The 19943-nt window shown below is 40.0% G+C and overlaps 2 protein-coding genes across 2 annotated transcripts in view; both read right to left on the bottom strand.

The window, feature by feature from the left end:
* Positions 1 to 19713, bottom strand: part of LOC141127790 (cytokine receptor-like factor 2) — a 50615-nt gene extending 30902 nt beyond the window's left edge. Inside the window, exons 1-2 of the mRNA XM_073614568.1 lie at positions 19533 to 19713; positions 14281 to 14423 (exon numbers count right to left, since the gene is read on the bottom strand). Coding sequence (XP_073470669.1) covers positions 14281 to 14423; positions 19533 to 19626 — 237 coding nt within the window. The 5' untranslated portion in view covers positions 19627 to 19713. The remainder of the gene's footprint in view (positions 1 to 14280; positions 14424 to 19532) is intronic.
* LOC141127789 (cytokine receptor-like factor 2) overlaps positions 1 to 19943 on the bottom strand; it is a 201431-nt gene that overhangs the window by 30902 nt on the left and 150586 nt on the right. The gene's annotated exons all lie outside the window — the stretch shown is intronic.

Genomic DNA, 19943 nt, shown 5'->3' with positions numbered 1-19943 from the left:
TTTTGCTTGTTTAGGGGGGTCTATAGCATTGTGTACTAGATAATTCCGCAAGCACGGTGCTCTTCTATACACGAATTTGGGTCTTCGGGGAAGGATTTTTGATAATACCCTGTCTTCTTGTAAAATTGGCCAGTATCTGTTAATGATCCGTTCAACATCTTTATACTGATTATTATATCCTGTAATAAACAGGATGTCTTCTTCTTTGTTCTTTTTCCTCTTAGTGTTGTTCAGTAAGGCCTTTCTGTCCACCTTTATTATCTCCTTCTTTAGATTAACCAGGGTCTCTTTTGCATATCCCTTATCTTGGAACCTTTTAATTAACATATCTGCTTGTTCATCAAAATCTGCAGTTAGGTCACAGTTCCTGCGAAGGCGCATTAATTGGCCCTTGGGGATATTTCCCTTCCAGCTTGGATGGTGGCAGCTGGAAGTGGGTATATACCCATTCCGGTCCGTATCCTTAAAAAAGGTACGAGTGCAAAGGGATGTTCCTGACTTAAAAATTTCCAAGTCTAGGTAATCTATCTTCTGGGGATTCCATTTTCCTGTGAACGTTATTCCATATTTATTATCTCCAAGTTGTCCAAGGAAGTTTTCAAAGGCGTATGATGTTCCATCCCATAAGATGATCAGGTCATCAATATAACGCCTGTACATCTTAATCTGAGGGATTTTCCTGCCATATATATATTCCTCCTCCCACATATTCAGGAAGAGGTTCGCTACACTGGGGGCATAACGTGCCCCCATGGCTACCCCTTTGGTTTGTACATAATAATTTCTGTTGTACCAGAAATAATTACATTCCATAGCTAACTTGAGCCCCTCCAGTATGTAATTAATCTGCTGTTGCTTCATTCCTGTGTTTTCATGCAACGCCTTTTCTACTCCGGCTAGGCCGTCTTTCTGTACAATACTGGTGTACAATGAATTGACATCTATGGTTGCCAGGATCCAATTAGGCAGGAAAATCCCTCAGATTAAGATGTACAGGCGTTATATTGATGACCTGATCATCTTATGGGATGGAACATCATACGCCTTTGAAAACTTCCTTGGACAACTTGGAGATAATAAATATGGAATAACGTTCACAGGAAAATGGAATCGCCAGAAGATAGATTACCTAGACTTGGAAATTTTTAAGTCAGGAACATCCCTTTGCACTCGTACCTTTTTTAAGGATACGGACCGGAATGGGTATATACCCACTTCCAGCTGCCACCATCCAAGCTGGAAGGGAAATATCCCCAAGGGCCAATTAATGCGCCTTCGCAGGAACTGTGACCTAACTGCAGATTTTGATGAACAAGCAGATATGTTAATTAAAAGGTTCCAAGATAAGGGATATGCAAAAGAGACCCTGGTTAATCTAAAGAAGGAGATAATAAACCGTGCTTGCGGAATTATCTAGTACACAATGCTATAGACCCCCCTAAACAAGCAAAAATTAGTACGAATTTGAGGGGGTTCTACAAATGTCGTAGATGTCTGGGCTGTAGGGTTAGTAAGCCACAACCCAGAAAGAAAGAAATATTTAAATCCACAGTTGACCACAAACAATATAAAATAAAAAAACTAATTACATGTCAGACTACCCATGTAACGTATATTCTGGAATGCCCATGTCATCTCCAGTATGTGGGTAGAACCACCCGGCCTCTAGCAGTCAGAATAAGGGAACACATTAATAATATAAAGAAGGGGTTCCCTAAACACTATCTATATAGACATTTTGAGGAGGTACATCAGAGGGACCCCACAGGTCTTGTGTTCTATGGTATAGATCACATTGAAGATCATTGGAGAGGGAATAACAAACTCACACTCATTTCTCGCAATGAAACTGAGTGGATCTATCGATTACAATCTCTGGCTCCTAAGGGGTTAAATCTGGATATAGACCTAAACTGCTTTATTGCTAACCCTTAGCATATATAATGGGTTACGATGTACTGACATGGCATTTAGATGGCTGACTGTGGGTACACTATGGGAGCTGTAATTTAGGCCTTATGACCATTCTTTTATCCTCTATCTGTTTAGCACTGGTTCTCCTGCATCTATAGTGGGCCCACAGCTAAGTGTACCTCTTATGACAAGCCCTGAGGCTACTGAGGACCCAATTATATATTTTTTTCCCCCACTTTTGACCTTAGCCATCAACAATAGAAATTCTCCTGACCCCCTTGACTTGAGTCATGACCAGCAATTCTGGGTTCTTCTACTTTATGGTAATGCATCCTGGCGAATAGGTCCCCTTTAGAGATAGGATACCAACATAGTCCCCCCCAAAATAGACGGGCGTGGTGGGGTATATGTAATATGAATTTTATGTTTCAACCTTTAGTAAATGGATGCATGCCCATTTTGGTTATGGTAAAATGTACATTCAGCTGGATAAATTAGTTATATTATAATTTGGGAAATGTAAGCTTGGTGATGCTAATTCCCCAAATCATTATATGCAAGTGGTTATAGCTAAGGCACCTGGATCTCGGAGGGGTGAGGGGAATGGCCCACATAGAAATTATAATTAAGCAATATATCAGTTTTAAAAAAAAATTTTTGGGATCTGTTTATATATACATAAGAGGCTGTAATATTTAAAGATACCAGTAGGGGTCATAATTCACAAACCCCAGTATTCTAGCCCCGTGCATAGTGATGGGAGAAATGGTATCACCCAATGATCATCGTTAATGGCATATATCGAGTTACATGGATAAAATAGCATTAATGCCTGTATCTATAGGGTTATGAAAATACTCAAGTCTGTCGTAATGTTGGTAAGCGGGGATAATAAAGCCTTATTAAAAAGGGAATACATTTCAAGCACCCCTGGCATTTTGGCTCGGTCTATTAAGGGCCGTCTTGGGAATACATACTAAGGGAATCCGCCCATGGGAGGAGATATCCCCGCTTGCCTTCAAATAGCTTAGCATTAGGTACGTCAGCACGCCTTTGAGAACGTCGATGACGAAACGCGTAAGGCGGAGCTACGTACCTACGTCACACGCGGAAGTCGGAGAGAGTGTGGAACGCAGCTGGGACGCACGCCGCTCAGCTGTTAGGCTACATCCACGAGCTCCTCTCCGGGCTTGATCTCCCTAACGCAGTGTGATATCTCCACTTCCCTTGCGGGAGTGATATTTGTTTTTAATAATTTTTGTGTACTTAATTTTACCATTGGTTAATGGACCGAGTTTTTTTAATAAATACACTACGTTATCACACTATGGGAGCCCTGTTTTTTCTTATATGAAGATAAAACCTAATCCTGAAGGATAGCTACATCTGGAGCAGAAACCCTATTGGATTCCAAGGGAACATCGAGGATACTAGATGCGTGTTACCCCTGCGGGGGTGCAGGGAGCTGGTGAGTGGGGACCCTTGAGGGGGAGCACTAAAAGTCACTGGATACCATCAACTACTGCTATCACCACAGTCACCTCATGCAGGAATCTCTGAATGAACTGTCTTCAAAATAGAACTTTTACAATAGTGATCTCTAATAATTATATAAAAAAAAATTTTCATATATATATATTTTTTATTTATGTCACAAGTGGTTTATCTTTGACACATTTTGCTAATTTTTTTATGTGGTACATATATTTTTTCTATATATAATTTGGCACACGTTACACTTGGTTTTTATTAATAGTGATTGCACTTATGGTAAAAAAGGAGGTGTGACTGGACCCTCAGCTAATAAGTCACTTGCACAGGTTGGAGATATATTTAACTATTACATTGGACTGGGTATGGACTGAATAGAGACCTTTCACTAGCCAGTGATACAGCTGGAGAATGAATTGTTAATATATGGTAACCTCTTACAAAATAGGAGGAGGGTGTGTGCTGATACACTTAACTTAAATACGGTTTTGCAATAGCACATTGTTTCCAACCCTAGGAGAGCACACAGTTATCATACAGCATATAGCTAAGGCACCATTGATACGTATCCAACATAGGTAGCGCCATTTGCCCCTATCTATATATACCTTGTATTTTTATCTCACCCCTGTAGGGGGGAGTAAGGGGAGGCTGCAAGCCTTGATCTGTGAGCGCGGAAAAAAATATATCTTTTTTCATACGTATAACCCCATAATAACTTTTGTGGGGTGATCTTTCTGCAGCTATGGATATTTTTGGATACATGACAAACAGAAATATAGACCTGGGGGGTATCTTTAGCCAGGAACAGGTCACTAATGCACAAGATATGCACAGCCTCATGAAACAACTCAAACATACCCTAGAGAAGCAATTAAGGGTATGGTGGGATGTGGCCACGCTAGAAACTTACATTACAGCTAAAATGACCCCCAGAAGGTTGAGGTGGGAGGTGCACCCCAATGATAATATTAATGATGGTGACCTGATGGCTGAATGGTTTTCCATCTTTAATAAATGTGAAGGAGAATTACTTCGAAATATTGTAAAACGGAGGCAATTTAAATTAAAAATGATAGAGACCAACATCACGGAAATTAAAAGCTTACTGGTGCCATTTGCTAATCAGAGGGACTACAAAGATAAAGAAAGGGAGCTACAAGAATATATTAAGAAATATGATGGCGAAGTGCAGGCAAAGAAACAGAAAAAATTCAAGAGAGATGTCCTTGACTATAAGAATAACAGAGTATATAAGTGGCAATCCACCATAGGTGATCCTAGTAATGATATGGAGGACACCTTAATGGATGAATGCCTGGAGGAACCCATTGAGGACGGACTATTGGGTCTGAGGGAAAATATCCCGATACTGGGAACGCCAGTATACCCCACTATGAATAACAGAGGGAGGCCCAGAACACCAAACCGGTATGATGACACACCGAGGTATAGGAGAGTCAGTTATCGGGAGCCCTAAGATCAGAGAACATCGAGAAACAGAACCTACAATGTCTCCACTTATAACAGATATTCCCCCCTTAGAAACGCCTACCCAACCTACCCTCCATATAGAAGAGAGGCTGAGGAACGGAGGGATTTTCCCAGGGAGGGATACTGGGACAGGCCACCAGGAAAATGGAAGGCCCATGTACCCTACAGAACTCCAGGATGGAGAGCCCAACGCGGCAACGGAGGAGGACCCCCGAGAGGAAGACAAAGAAGGCAGGGAGACCCCTTCCCTATGGGGAGGCGGGAAGGAGGGGGGAGGCTATACCCCAACAACGGATGGGAAAACGCTCAAGAGAGAAACAGGGACCTAATACCAAGCCACCCGGAAAGAAGAGACAGACAAGAGGAAGAAGAGGAGGTAGGAAGAAAAAGAAGGAGAGTGTATTAGGAAAAGGAATTTTTAATCTTAGTAACTCCACTTTCTCTGATGAAAAACTTAAAGTGTTGGACCTGGGACTCAAGTTTGCTCCGGAAAAAATGTTAGATAAATTTGAAGCTTACATTGATCTCCAGAAGTTCATGAGAAAACTGAACCTCAAAAAATATTTTGCTCTAAACCAAGATACAAGAACTCGAGATACCCCTGAATACATACAAACTAGCCTTAAAAATAATTCCATCTATAATCCGAAGACTCCAGGGAGCCAGTGCATGAATGTTTTTAAAAAAATGGTTGAAGAAGACCTCAGAAACCTCAAGAAGAAAGAAAGGAAAGGGAAACATGTATGGGATGCCATTAAGAAACTGGGGGAACGGCACGAAGTAGTTATAAGACCAGCAGATAAGGGGGAGATCTGGTTATCCTGGACAAAAAAGACTACCAGGAGGAAATGGAAAATCTTATAAGGGTGGAGGACACCTACAAGAAACTTAAGAGTAACTCCAAAAAGAGGTACCAGAAGAAACTGAAGACCTACATCGAAAAAGGGAAGAATATGGGGATATTAAACCCTAAAGAAGCTGAATACCTGTTCCTAAGATCCACCAAAACTCCTGTTATGTATTATACACCAAAAATACACAAAAGATTACATAAACCACCTGGAAGCCCCATAATCAGTGGGATTAATTCCATATTTTCAAGACTAGGGGAATATTTAGACAAATACTTGAAGCCGTTAGTACAACAAGGTAAATCATATCTACGGGACAGCCAACAGCTTATCCAGGAACTCCAAGAAATCAAAGAAGGCAGTAATTGGATCCTGGCAACCATAGATGTCAATTCATTGTACACCAGTATTGTACAGAAAGACGGCCTAGCCGGAGTAGAAAAGGCGTTGCATGAAAACACAGGAATGAAGCAACAGCAGATTAATTACATACTGGAGGGGCTCAAGTTAGCTATGGAATGTAATTATTTCTGGTACAACAGAAATTATTATGTACAAACCAAAGGGGTAGCCATGGGGGCACGTTATGCCCCCAGTGTAGCGAACCTCTTCCTGAATATGTGGGAGGAGGAATATATATATGGCAGGAAAATCCCTCAGATTAAGATGTACAGGCGTTATATTGATGACCTGATCATCTTATGGGATGGAACATCAGACGCCTTTGAAAACTTCCTTGGACAACTTGGAGATAATAAATATGGAATAACGTTCACAGGAAAATGGAATCCCCAGAAGATAGATTACCTAGACTTGGAAATTTTTAAGTCAGGAACATCCCTTTGCACTCGTACCTTTTTTAAGGATACGGACCGGAATGGGTATATACCCACTTCCAGCTGCCACCATCCAAGCTGGAAGGGAAATATCCCCAAGGGCCAATTAATGCGCCTTCGCAGGAACTGTGACCTAACTGCAGATTTTGATGAACAAGCAGATATGTTAATTAAAAGGTTCCAAGATAAGGGATATGCAAAAGAGACCCTGGTTAATCTAAAGAAGGAGATAATAAAGGTGGACAGAAAGGCCTTACTGAACAACACTAAGAGGAAAAAGAACAAAGAAGAAGACATCCTGTTTATTACAGGATATAATAATCAGTATAAAGATGTTGAACGGATCATTAACAGATACTGGCCAATTTTACAAGAAGACAGGGTATTATCAAAAATCCTTCCCCGAAGACCCAAATTTGTGTATAGAAGAGCACCGTGCTTGCGGAATTATCTAGTACACAATGCTATAGACCCCCCTAAACAAGCAAAAATTAGTACGAATTTGAGGGGGTTCTACAAATGTCGTAGATGTCTGGGCTGTAGGGTTAGTAAGCCACAACCCAGAAAGAAAGAAATATTTAAATCCACAGTTGACCACAAACAATATAAAATAAAAAAACTAATTACATGTCAGACTACCCATGTAACGTATATTCTGGAATGCCCATGTCATCTCCAGTATGTGGGTAGAACCACCCGGCCTCTAGCAGTCAGAATAAGGGAACACATTAATAATATAAAGAAGGGGTTCCCTAAACACTATCTATATAGACATTTTGAGGAGGTACATCAGAGGGACCCCACAGGTCTTGTGTTCTATGGTATAGATCACATTGAAGATCATTGGAGAGGGAATAACAAACTCACACTCATTTCTCGCAATGAAACTGAGTGGATCTATCGATTACAATCTCTGGCTCCTAAGGGGTTAAATCTGGATATAGACCTAAACTGCTTTATTGCTAACCCCTAGCAGATATAATGGGTTACGATGTACTGACATGGCATTTAGATGGCTGACTGTGGGTACACTATGGGAGCTGTAATTTAGGCCTTATGACCATTCTTTTATCCTCTATCTGTTTAGCACTGGTTCTCCTGCATCTATAGTGGGCCCACAGCTAAGTGTACCTCTTATGACAAGCCCTGAGGCTACTGAGGACCCAATTATATATTTTTTTCCCCCACTTTTGACCTTAGCCATCAACAATAGAAATTCTCCTGACCCCTTTGACTTGAGTCATGACCAGCAATTCTGGGTTCTTCTACTTTATGGTAATGCATCCTGGCGAATAGGTCCCCTTTAGAGATAGGATACCAACATAGTCCCCCCCAAAATAGACGGGCGTGGTGGGGTATATGTAATATGAATTTGATGTTCCAACCTTTAGTAAATGGATGCATGCCCATTTTGGTTATGGTAAAATGTACATTCAGCTGGATAAATTAGTTATATTATAATTTGGGAAATGTAAGCCTGGTGATGCTAATTCCCCAAATCATTATATGCAAGTGGTTATAGCTAAGGCACCTGGATCTCGGAGGGGTGAGGGGAATGGCCCACATAGAAATTATAATTAAGCAATATATCAGTTTTAAAAAAAAATTTTTGGGATCTGTTTATATATACATAAGAGGCTGTAATATTTAAAGATACCAGTAGGGGTCATAATTCACAAACCCCAGTATTCTAGCCCCGTGCATAGTGATGGGAGAAATGGTATCACCCAATGATCATCGTTAATGGCATATATCGAGTTACATGGATAAAATAGCATTAATGCCTGTATCTATAGGGTTATGAAAATACTCAAGTCTGTCGTAATGTTGGTAAGCGGGGATAATAAAGCCTTATTAAAAAGGGAATACATTTCAAGCACCCCTGGCATTTTGGCTCGGTCTATTAAGGGCCGTCTTGGGAATACATACTAAGGGAATCCGCCCATGGGAGGAGATATCCCCGCTTGCCTTCAAATAGCTTAGCATTAGGTACGTCAGCACGCCTTTGAGAACGTCGATGACGAAACGCGTAAGGCGGAGCTACGTACCTACGTCACACGCGGAAGTCGGAGAGAGTGTGGAACGCAGCTGGGACGCACGCCGCTCAGCTGTTAGGCTACATCCACGAGCTCCTCTCCGGGCTTGATCTCCCTAACGCAGTGTGATATCTCCACTTCCCTTGCGGGAGTGATATTTGTTTTTAATAATTGTTGTATACTTAATTTTACCATTGGTTAATGGACCGAGTTTTTTTAATAAATACACTACGTTATCACACTATGGGAGCCCTGTTTTTTCTTATATGAAGATAAAACCTAATCCTGAAGGATAGCTACATCTGGAGCGGAAACCCTATTGGATTCCAAGGGAACATCGAGGATACTAGATGCGTGTTACCCCTGCGGGGGTGCAGGGAGCTGGTGAGTGGGGACCCTTGAGGGGGAGCACTAAAAGTCACTGGATACCATCAACTACTGCTATCACCACAGTCACCTCATGCAGGAATCTCTGAATGAACTGTCTTCAAAATAGAACTTTTACAATAGTGATCTCTAATAATTATATAAAAAAAAATTTTCATATATATATATTTTTTATTTATGTCACAAGTGGTTTATCTTTGACACATTTTGCTAATTTTTTTATGTGGTACATATATTTTTTCTATATATAATTTGGCACACGTTACACTTGGTTTTTATTAATAGTGATTGCACTTATGGTAAAAAAGGAGGTGTGACTGGACCCTCAGCTAATAAGTCACTTGCACAGGTTGGAGATATATTTAACTATTACATTGGACTGGGTATGGACTGAATAGAGACCTTTCACTAGCCAGTGATACAGCTGGAGAATGAATTGTTAATATATGGTAACCTCTTACAAAATAGGAGGAGGGTGTGTGCTGATACACTTAACTTAAATACGGTTTTGCAATAGCACATTGTTTCCAACCCTAGGAGAGCACACAGTTATCATACAGCATATAGCTAAGGCACCATTGATACGTATCCAACATAGGTAGCGCCATTTGCCCCTATCTATATATACCTTGTATTTTTATCTCACCCCTGTAGGGGGGAGTAAGGGGAGGCTGCAAGCCTTGATCTGTGAGCGCGGAAAAAAATATATCTTTTTTCATACATGGTTAAAGAGCCACGGCCACGGCTCTTTACACAGATCGGGGTCACACCGTGTCCTAGCCCCCCCGGGGGCACGCGAGAGCGGTCGTTCTGGGAGGCCGTCATATGAATCGCTATGTGCAAAAGTGCTGAAAGTGCTGAAAATTATATTGATCAAAAAAGTGCTAAGTTCAACAAAGTGACCAGTGCAGGAAATAACCCAAAGTTGCTCCAGAGCTTAGTAAATGAGGGTTAGCTCTGCTGACTTCCATCATCCAATCATGTGCAAAAAAAGTGCTGTTTTTTTTCCTTGCATGTGATTGGGTATTATTTGTAAAGTGAGGCTTCACTTCATTTGCTAAGCTCTGGAGCATCTGCACTTGAAAAGTGCATAATATATTTGCCTTTAGTAAATCAATCCCATAGTATATATAGCACAAATCACAAATAGCAAGGTTTACAAACACAGCATACAGTACACATCACACACATCTCGAAATAGAATACAAAATACACAGAGCATGCAGTATACACAGCCCAACACAGCATACAGATCACACATAACATAGAGCTCAGAGAGTGTGCACTCTCACAGCAAACAGCTAACACAGTACAGAATGTACACAGCATGCGTTATACAACGCAGAGAGTGTACCCAGTACAGAATATGCACAGCACAGAGCATACATGTAGGTGGGCTACAGCGTGGTGCAGCGGCAATGATTTACACAGTCAAGAGCAATAATAAACTTGTATTGAAGCAACGCAGCAACAGTTTACAACAATCCTGGCGGGAAGACTGCCCAACCGGATACACGCATGGTTACAGTAACATAAACAGAGTGGGTTCCAGCTGGAATGACAGCATCTGTAGAAAGGGGCAGAATCTGGCCTGGCTAATTTGTACCCAGTCAGGAATATGTCCAGAAAAGATGCAAACCTATGCTTTCCCTCCTCGTCAGGAACCTTTCCCTACCGCTAATACCATCCCTAATAGACAGGGTACCTTTTCCTGCACTGCCCATTCCCATCAAGTGCACCAAACCCGGGAACCAGGGCTTCAAATAGGCTCTGCCTGACCCAAGATGGCTGCCAGAGTCAAATGGGGCATCAGCATCCAACCGTGTCACTTCCCCAGTGACCCAGGGAGCCATAGTGGAACCAGGTTCCTCCTGACTTCCTCTCCAGCTGGAGAGCTGGTGTGGTTGAGCACCACCTGCAGTGGAGAAAATAAACTGCACCTGCCTACATACATAGCACAAGGCGCACAAAGTATTCACAGCATAAAGTGTGGACAGCTTACATAGGTTGAACAGCGTATGAAGTACAGAGCCTACACAGTATACACAGAACACAACTACACAATAAAGATTGCAGAACCATGGCCCAGCATTCACAGTGAACACAGCATACCCAGCAAACAAACAAAGAGCCTCAGAATGTATAAGGCACAAAGCATGCACTACACAGAAGCTACAGTAAGAGATGTTTTTTAAGTCATATATTAGAAAAATATTTCAATGGTCACAGAATCAATGTACGCATAAAAGTGAGGGAGCTATTATGGGATGGCTACTAACCCAGTATTAGGGTTCATTCAATGCTATTCCAGTGCAGTCCAACCACATGACAAGACAAAATACCTTGTCCTCTGTGTGCCCTGTTCACACCACTATGATGCGGATGTGTGCTGTGAAAAAAAAGTACCGCTTACAGTACTTTTTTTCAGTACAGCACAATGCAAAGCAATCCACTGCCTCACACCTAACAGAAGCCAGTTGAACTTGAAATGCGATTGTAAAGGATCTTTAAAAAAAAAAAATTATACTTACCTGCTTTGCGCAATGGTTTTGCACAGAGCAACCCCAATCCTCCTCTTCTAGGGTCCCCTGCCGGTGCTCCTGGCCCCTCCTGCCTTCAAGTATTCCCTAGCTAGCCATTTGCTAAGGCGTACTTATGCAGGCTCAATCCCCGAGGCACGCTGTGTGCATCTATTGAGTAGGATGCATAGGGAAGCAGTGTGAAGGGTAAGGTGGCTGGCAGTATGTTCAGAAGTGGTGTAAGAAGGGAAGACAGCAAACGTTATGTACAGGCGAGAACTGCGCATGGTGTGATGGTGGGCAGTGTGTGCAGGAGAGGAGTGTGAAAGGTAGGAGAGTATGAGAGGAGTGTTCAATAAAAAGTACAACAGAGTGCTCCCTAATAACAGTCAAGATACTTTGACAAAAAAAAAAACATAAGTGATATGTAAATAATAATGCATATAAAGCAATATATCACTGACATTTTAAGAGTACTTTGATCCAAACTTGATATTTTAGTTTTGAAGATACAATACAGTAACCAGCTGTAAATATTATACAAATGATGTAAAGAGACGCCGCCAACTTGCCCATGCAGGGAAAAGTGACTGTGCCTCTACAAAGGGCCCCCCACCCACTAAGGCCCCTTTCACACTTGTACGACTTGTCCTACGATTTGGGAATGCAAAGTCGCATGACAAGTCATTCCCCATGATTTCCAATGACAACCATTCATATTAGTACGACTTCAAGTAGTGCCAACTTCAAAGTAGTCCCTGCGCTACTTTGGTCCGACTTTGATGCGAGTTACACAGGCATTCCCTGAATTTGCGGCAAAATTACGCTACTTTGAAGTCGCGATAGTGTGAAAGGGGCCTTAGACCTAGCTGTGCTGCCTCACTCCTCCACAAACAGTAACAATACCCAGAACTTTAGGGCACGATAACAGCAATTGTATGATCTTCCTTTGAATATTCCTTTGACATGTTTAAAACTCATCAACTCAAAAGAGTCAGCCGATAAGTTAGACTACCTGCCATTTTCTTATTTCTATCAGGGACACTGTTGGTGGGATGTCTACATTTAGGTTACTAAGTCTGCCCTGCTGTGGCACTATGAGGGTCTTTTAGTCTTCCAGATCGTTTTTGTCTTTATTTTATGTTATGAAGATTGCAACCAGGCAGCTGGAACATTGGAAGATGGGTAAAAGACAGGCAAAAACACCCACAGCTCCAAGGGGGACGGAAAATTGTCGGGACAGGGAGATCTTTCTATTCAAGTATCCAGGACATAATAGAAGCCAGAGCTTACTCAGCCAACAGGCTATGAGCTGGGATCCTAAAAATTAAACCTGAGTTGATTTACAAGAGTAGCACTAACTAATGACTTATGAGAGTTTCAATAACTAAAGAAGTAGAGGCTGTAAAGTAAATGATGACCTTACTTACTAGCTTGGTGAGTAGTGTCACAGGGTAAGTATACTTCAATTATGTGCAAACAAAGATCCTGTCTTTGCAATTTTCCTTGCCCATGATTGGGTATTCAAAGTGAACAAACAGTAGCTTTACTTTACCTCACTAGGCTAAATGCTCTCACTAAATCATCAAGAGCACCTTTCTTAGACAGGGGGAGATAGAGCTTAGCTATGACGTCAAGAAATATTAGCCTTTTACCTTGTCAGCCTAACATGGGTAAAGATTCTCTTTAAGCAAATTTTTCTAAAGCGTTTATATTATCTATTACGCCAATGGCATCTGTCCACTAGGAATAAGTTTGGGTTTGAGTCGACCTGAACCCAGGTTGTGCACAGTTTGCTGAATGGGCAAACTAGAAGGGCAGTTTTGGCAGTTCATCTACCTGCCTGAATCTCTGGATTCTGCAATCGGAAATCATTCATTTAGAGGTGGTTCACTACAGCTACTAAATGAAATCTTCCTGCACGCCAGCTTATTTTACATTGTAAACAAACCAACAGTAATCCTGAGAATGACCTTACTAATATATGGTCAATGACACCAGCCAGCATCCCTGGCTGGTTTGCTGACATTCAGTAATCAACCAGGGAGCTGTCATTTACAACAGGAGTATTGGCAGGACAAGATTTTTGTGGTGCAAGTCATCTGTGGGTTGTCAGGGCATCATTAATTGTGACTGCTGAATGATCTACATCAGTGGACAACAAGACTGATGTTGGATTTATCATTATAGACAATTTTTTTTTGTGTTTTTTGTTTTATTTTGTTTGTTTTAATAAAGGAATTGTGTGCGTTTATTTCCTATTCCCATTATTTTTTTTATAAATAAATAACAAGGGGGCTAAAGAGGAATTCCATTCCCCCAGTAAGGCTGGGGAATAACCTGTCATTTAATGGCAATCAATATATTTTGTTTAAATGTCCATTTTAAAAGAGTAGTCTACATCTTCATGTGAAGGTTTAAGGAATCCCCCAAGAGTGATATTTAAAGTAATTGTGTATATTTAATGTTGCCCCTTAAGTTGTATTAAAAGTTCAGCCGCCCACTGATATTTTTTCTTTTTGCATTGGTGCATATCCCGAATGTGCAGTGCTCGGCTACCGATGCCTTTTTACCCAAGAGTTTGCAAACTGGCCTGAAAAGAAAGCCAGAAAAATTACAAGATTTAACTCCTAAAACTTCAGTGGGATATGGGTGCTATGGTCAGGGTTCATGGATTTCGCACTGGATTCAGCAAACGTCAAGCGAACCAAACTGCTGATCATTACAGCCAACCATGAAAAATGATGCTTACCTGCCACTCTGTGGTATGCCTTGTTCTAAACTTCAGAACCAAATCAAAGCAAGAATCATCTAATAGTTGTCCAAAAGGTTCCCACAAACTTTGAATGACCATTTTCTCGTTTTCCCATCTTAAAGTCATATTTCGTGGAGGACCTATGAAAATTATGCAGTTACTATAGTACTGCTTGAAGAATAATGGTGAATAGCTTCAAGTGATCATACAGTTGATACATTACAGATTATGTTAATTGCAATTCAATACATACAGTATACACATACACTGTACACTCTGAAAAAGCCCCATTAAAATTGTTGACTTTTTAACACTTTTGAACAGGCATACATTAGATCAGCCAAGGAAAACAAGTTTATAGGTGCTGCAACCTTCCCACATAAAAGCTCCGCCCAGTGCTCAGACCTTGAGGCTGCTGACACCTCCAACATGCCAGAATGAGGAAAGGGATGGTCGGCACTCAGGATGACATCCAAAATAGTATTCCTTTATTAAATACATGTAGAGAGCTGTAAAACAGCCTACGTGTTTCGGACGTTAGTCCTTAGCCATGTGCATTTAGTAAAAAGTATTTTGAGTTTTTTGAAGTTGTAATTTTTTTGCTACAATTTTTTGGAAAATTAAGAAAGTAAATAACGTTTGATTTGATTTTAAAAAGTTGTCAATTTAACAGGTAATGTCTTATTCATGGCATAGGCATACTTAGAATACACACCAAAACACATTCTTCTACTGCCCCTAAGTATGGGGATACCACATGTATGATACTTTTTTTCTGCCTATATGCATGGAGGGGCCAGAAATCCAAAACAGCATCTTCAGGCTTTCAAGAGACATACATAATTCATCTAATTTCCTGACTATATATCACGTTTTTTAAGGCTCTGAAGTGACCAGACAGGAGAAACACCCAAAAAATGGACACATTTTGCATTAGAAGCATGATGAGTCATTTGAAGATCATGTTTTTGCCGCAAGCTTTTAGAAAAGAAAGGGAACAAAAAAGTATTTTATATGCATTTAGAAGACATTTCTAAACACATGAAATTAATGTAATTATTTTTCAATAGTGCCATTTACACTGTACATTTACCTGAGTTTAGGTGCAGTCAGTTTAGCTGCAATTAAAGAAAAATGTGTTTTGTGCATCTGTGATCTGATTAGAGACTCTAGACACAGCTACAGTCCATATTCCCATCGTACACGTTCCTGGAATAATTTTTTTAGGCTACTGGGTGCTGAAGCGAACGCCAGCTGGATACTGGAACTTATGCAATATGTAGATATTCGCCAGCACACCAAGGATCATCAATTTCATCCAAACATTATTTTATTCAAGAAAGATCACATCAGAAGACAGTGTAGTGCAACGTTTCGAAACCACGCAGGACCCCTTTCGTCAGGCATGTGATCATCATATGTCTGATGAAGGGGTCTTGCGTGGCTCCGAAATGTTGCACTGTCTTGTGATGCAATCTTTTTTGAATAAAAAAACGTTTGGACAAAATTGATGATCATTGGTGTGCTGGCCAATATCTACATTTAAATACACAGCTAGACTCATATACCGTATATACTCGAGTATAAGCCTGACTTTTTCAGCCCATTCTTTATGCTGAAAAAGCTCCCCTCGGCTTTTACTCGAGTGAGGGTCTCCCGCTGGGATTTAAAAAGATTGTCAAGTTGTAATAAATAATTCCATTGTAGAAAAAATAATCTTCAAGTGGTGTAGATTTACAACTGCTAATTTGCCCAGGACTGTTTGTCCCTGCAATTTTAACCCAAGAGCTAACTGTTTAATACTAAAAAAAAGTCTCAGAGAACCCCAAAATTGAATTGAAAGGGTGATCAACAATTGCAACAGCTGAGGTCAAATGCATGCAGCTACAATCAGAAAGAGATTGCACCATTTCAACCTGGATGAGAAGTGTATTAAAGTGAATGTAAATCCTCACATATACCCAGTGAAGTGAACAGCCTCAGCTGATACATAGGGATGAAACAAATCTACTTACATCTCCTTAAGAGATTTTCTCTTCCTGGTCAGCACTGCAGTGAAGCCTGGGCATACAGCCAAGACAGCTGATTGGAGGAAAGGCACACACCCCCTCTCCTCATAGGTAGAGACTTTCAGCTCTGTTGTTTGAATAGTTCAGGGCTCTGCTAATCTATTTATAGCATCCCCCAACACAAAACTCAGGCTGCTTTTATCTTAGTTGATGGAGAACTTGTCAGGAATTATCAGGCTGATGACAGAAAATGGATCAGGAGACAGCTACAGGACACAGTGCTTTGAAGATAGATAACAAAACACTGCAGATATATGTGCCCAGCTCAAATTTCATGCATTGGGTTTACATCCACTTTAAGAAAAATATTTTGTTGTCCAAAAAGGAATTGGAGAAAGATTACAGTTTTCCTTTGAACACATGGTCAATCAAAGATTCAGTTGCTTAGTAACAGTAACAATAGACATGTTTGCCACAAAAACAAAACCAGTAGTTTAGAAGAAGAACCTCATAACAGCCAGCTATACATTTTTCATCATATAATAGTGTGCTTGAGTCGAACCGCAAGTTGTACTGCAAATTTGACTCTCAACACGACTAAGGTAAAGCTCAAAAAGAAGAAACAGAGGGATAGGGACTGGTCTAGTCAAAGCTCTGATTTGATTCCCATTTAAATTTTGTATGAGGATTTTGAAACAGGCAGTTAATGCAAGGAACATCACAAACATCTTTTTACAACTGAAAGAATTACGCATAGAGAAGTGATCACAGATTTCAAGTTATACAAAATGCCTACAAGAAGTAATTTCTGCTAGAGGGGCAATACCAACTTTTGGTATTTGCTTCTACTTCCGGGCATAGATTGGCTCTGCGGTGATCTACGTCATGTCCAGCCCCTTCCCCCCCCCCCCCCCCGCTGTCTTCTGGGAGACACACAGGTCCCAGAAGACAGCAGGGACCAGTGAGGATGTGCAGTGCGACTCACGCATACGCAGTAGGTAACCAGGCTGTGATCTGCATGAATCTATCCATTAACCATATGGGGGGTGGCGTGATAGAGGGGGCTGCGAACGTGCGCCCTTAATGGACGGGCCGGCCCTGGCCATAAACAAAATATTTACTGCTTAACATTTTGGGTGACTAAAATACAGTTTCAGGGATCATTTGTTTGAAAATTCTAAGTGCAATGTGAAACCTTATAAACTAAATAGCTAAATAAGCAATATTTACTGACAGTATATACTTTATATATATTAACCAGCCTATATACATACTAGATATAATCATATCAAAACAATTAGGATTTACTTCATATGCAAAGTACAACTTTTATTGTAATAAATACATATTTTTTACAGTTCTGTGTATATTTTTTTAATGTGAAACTATGAAATTAATTCAATGAAACAAATGCAAATGGGTAAAAATGTTTGCTTGTTAAAGAAAAAAGAAAAAAAAAAGAAATAATACTACTGGTCTATATTAAATGACTAACTACAAAAGAGTTTTTAGTTTTTAAAAATAATCTCAGGCACACAGTTCAGTGTGTGACTTGCACATATTGGGATGTAGGATTGGAGGGCTCTCAGCAATAAGGAGGCAGCTCCAGTTTTACTAACCTTTGGCAAACTAAAAAAAAACTTTTTAAATGTTTTTTTATTTTTTTATTTACTTGAGCTCGAAGTGTTTTCTTCTCTCTAACATGTTGTTAGCTTATAGCGTAGACAACCTACATACACATGGTCTTTGGCTACCAATCTTTACTGTAGAAAGCCTATTATTTCTAATCAGTGGCAAGATACCAAAATCAATAAGAGTTGTATCTAGATTAGTACAAAGTTTTCATATATTAACCTCCTTAGCAGTATTCCCCAGTGTGGCTCGGGGTGAATTTTCAGAACCAAAAGCGGTAACCCCGAGCCACACTCGGGATCGCAACGCAGGATCCAGGTACAGTTACTGTCCCCAGGATCCTGCGATGTCTCCCCGCTGTGTGTGCGAGCCGTGTCTCAGTTCGATTCATTACAGTGCCGAGCTCCGTTCCCTGTTTTATTTGTACAGTGCCGAGCTCCATTTCCCGTTTAATTTTTGCTGTCTGTATTTCATTAGAGAAAATGTATTCCCATAGACACAACAGGAAGTAGCGTAGACAACCTACATACACATGGTCTTTGGCTACCAATCTTTACTGTAGAAAGCCTATTATTTCTAATCAGTGGCAAGATACCAAAATCAATAAGAGTTTGATTTGATTACATTATTGATTAATTTTTATTATTATTATATTATTATTTGTTATAATTATTTATAGTTATTTAATATATTATAATTTATGATTTTGTGCTTCAAACTTTATCATACCCGGGATGTCTACTAGACTCTTGTTTGGACAGATTTAAGTGTGTTATTTGTAAGAATTACAGGCCTACAATATAAAACGCCAAATTTCCATGCCAATCATTGTATCGTTTTGCGCATAAAAAATCTGAAATAATCATACCGCCAGGGAGGTTAAAGCATAGTGAAGCCCAAACTTTTTTAGTTACATATAGGGTAGGAAATAGTTAAAACCCCTGATGGTTGTCTTTGTTTTATTTTTGCTGTCTGTATTTCATTAGAGAAAATGTATTCCCATAGACACAACAGGAAGTAAGAGAAAATCTCTTGAAAATAAGGGAAATCCCATCTTAGACAATAGTTAGCTGATCAAGTGTTCTCATTGGAAAATAACCTCTCTTCTCCTGTTTTGGTGTCATCTTAAAATGTAGCGTTTTTTCACAGACAAACAGACGGAGTGAATCTCCCCATTGAGCACACAGACAGCAATAAAACCCTGACAGAGGTTCTAACCCACACGCACACACACTTCTAAAACTGTTGGTTTCAACATGCACAGCCATCTTATACATGCATATCTAGTAAGCATTAAAAAAAGATTATAGTTCTCCTTATAACGGTTATAGTAATAGTCTTTACAAATCCTGTGACCAGTCAAGCAAGTGACCTTGAACTCTTATGCAGTAATATAAATTGTAGCAGAGCATTATAACAATGACATCAAACTGAAATACCAAATATATCATTACCTTACATTTAGAAAAAATTATATCATTTGACAGTCGTGATTTTATGTCATTCGGCATGTAAATACAAATGAAAAAAATACATTCATTCTAAGAAGAAAACAAAGTCCCAAGACTTCTCCTGCAGCTGTCAGACTAAAAGCATAATTTAAGTTACCTTTAAATTCATTGATATTTGCTTGCCCATTCTCAATTAATAGAGTGTAGAGAAGAAGGAACATTTTCAGTGCCAATCTGTCCCTGTGAAACATTTGATGTATTGCAAGGCAGACACCAGGCTTTTTTATGACTGCTGTGACCCATTGTCAGGAAAAAAGATCACTGATTTATACCAAGGGAAACAGTTTGAGGAAATGACAACAGGAAGAACTACAATACAGAGTATCAATATATACAGTATATGCATGGTTCTGCGATAGCTACAGTCAGATTTTATTTATTATTATTAGAGTCTAGAAATGAATACACAACTTGTTTTGCAAATATGCCAACGTCCCACTATTCTTACTGTTCTCAATTCTTCATGGTTATGTGTTTTAGATTATGTATTGTTTGATAAAGGAATTAA

Source organism: Aquarana catesbeiana, linkage group LG02, assembly GCF_042186555.1.
Source record: "Aquarana catesbeiana isolate 2022-GZ linkage group LG02, ASM4218655v1, whole genome shotgun sequence".
In the NCBI taxonomy this organism is placed as follows: Eukaryota; Metazoa; Chordata; class Amphibia; order Anura; family Ranidae; genus Aquarana; species Aquarana catesbeiana.
This window is presented reverse-complemented; position numbering and strand designations above follow the sequence as displayed.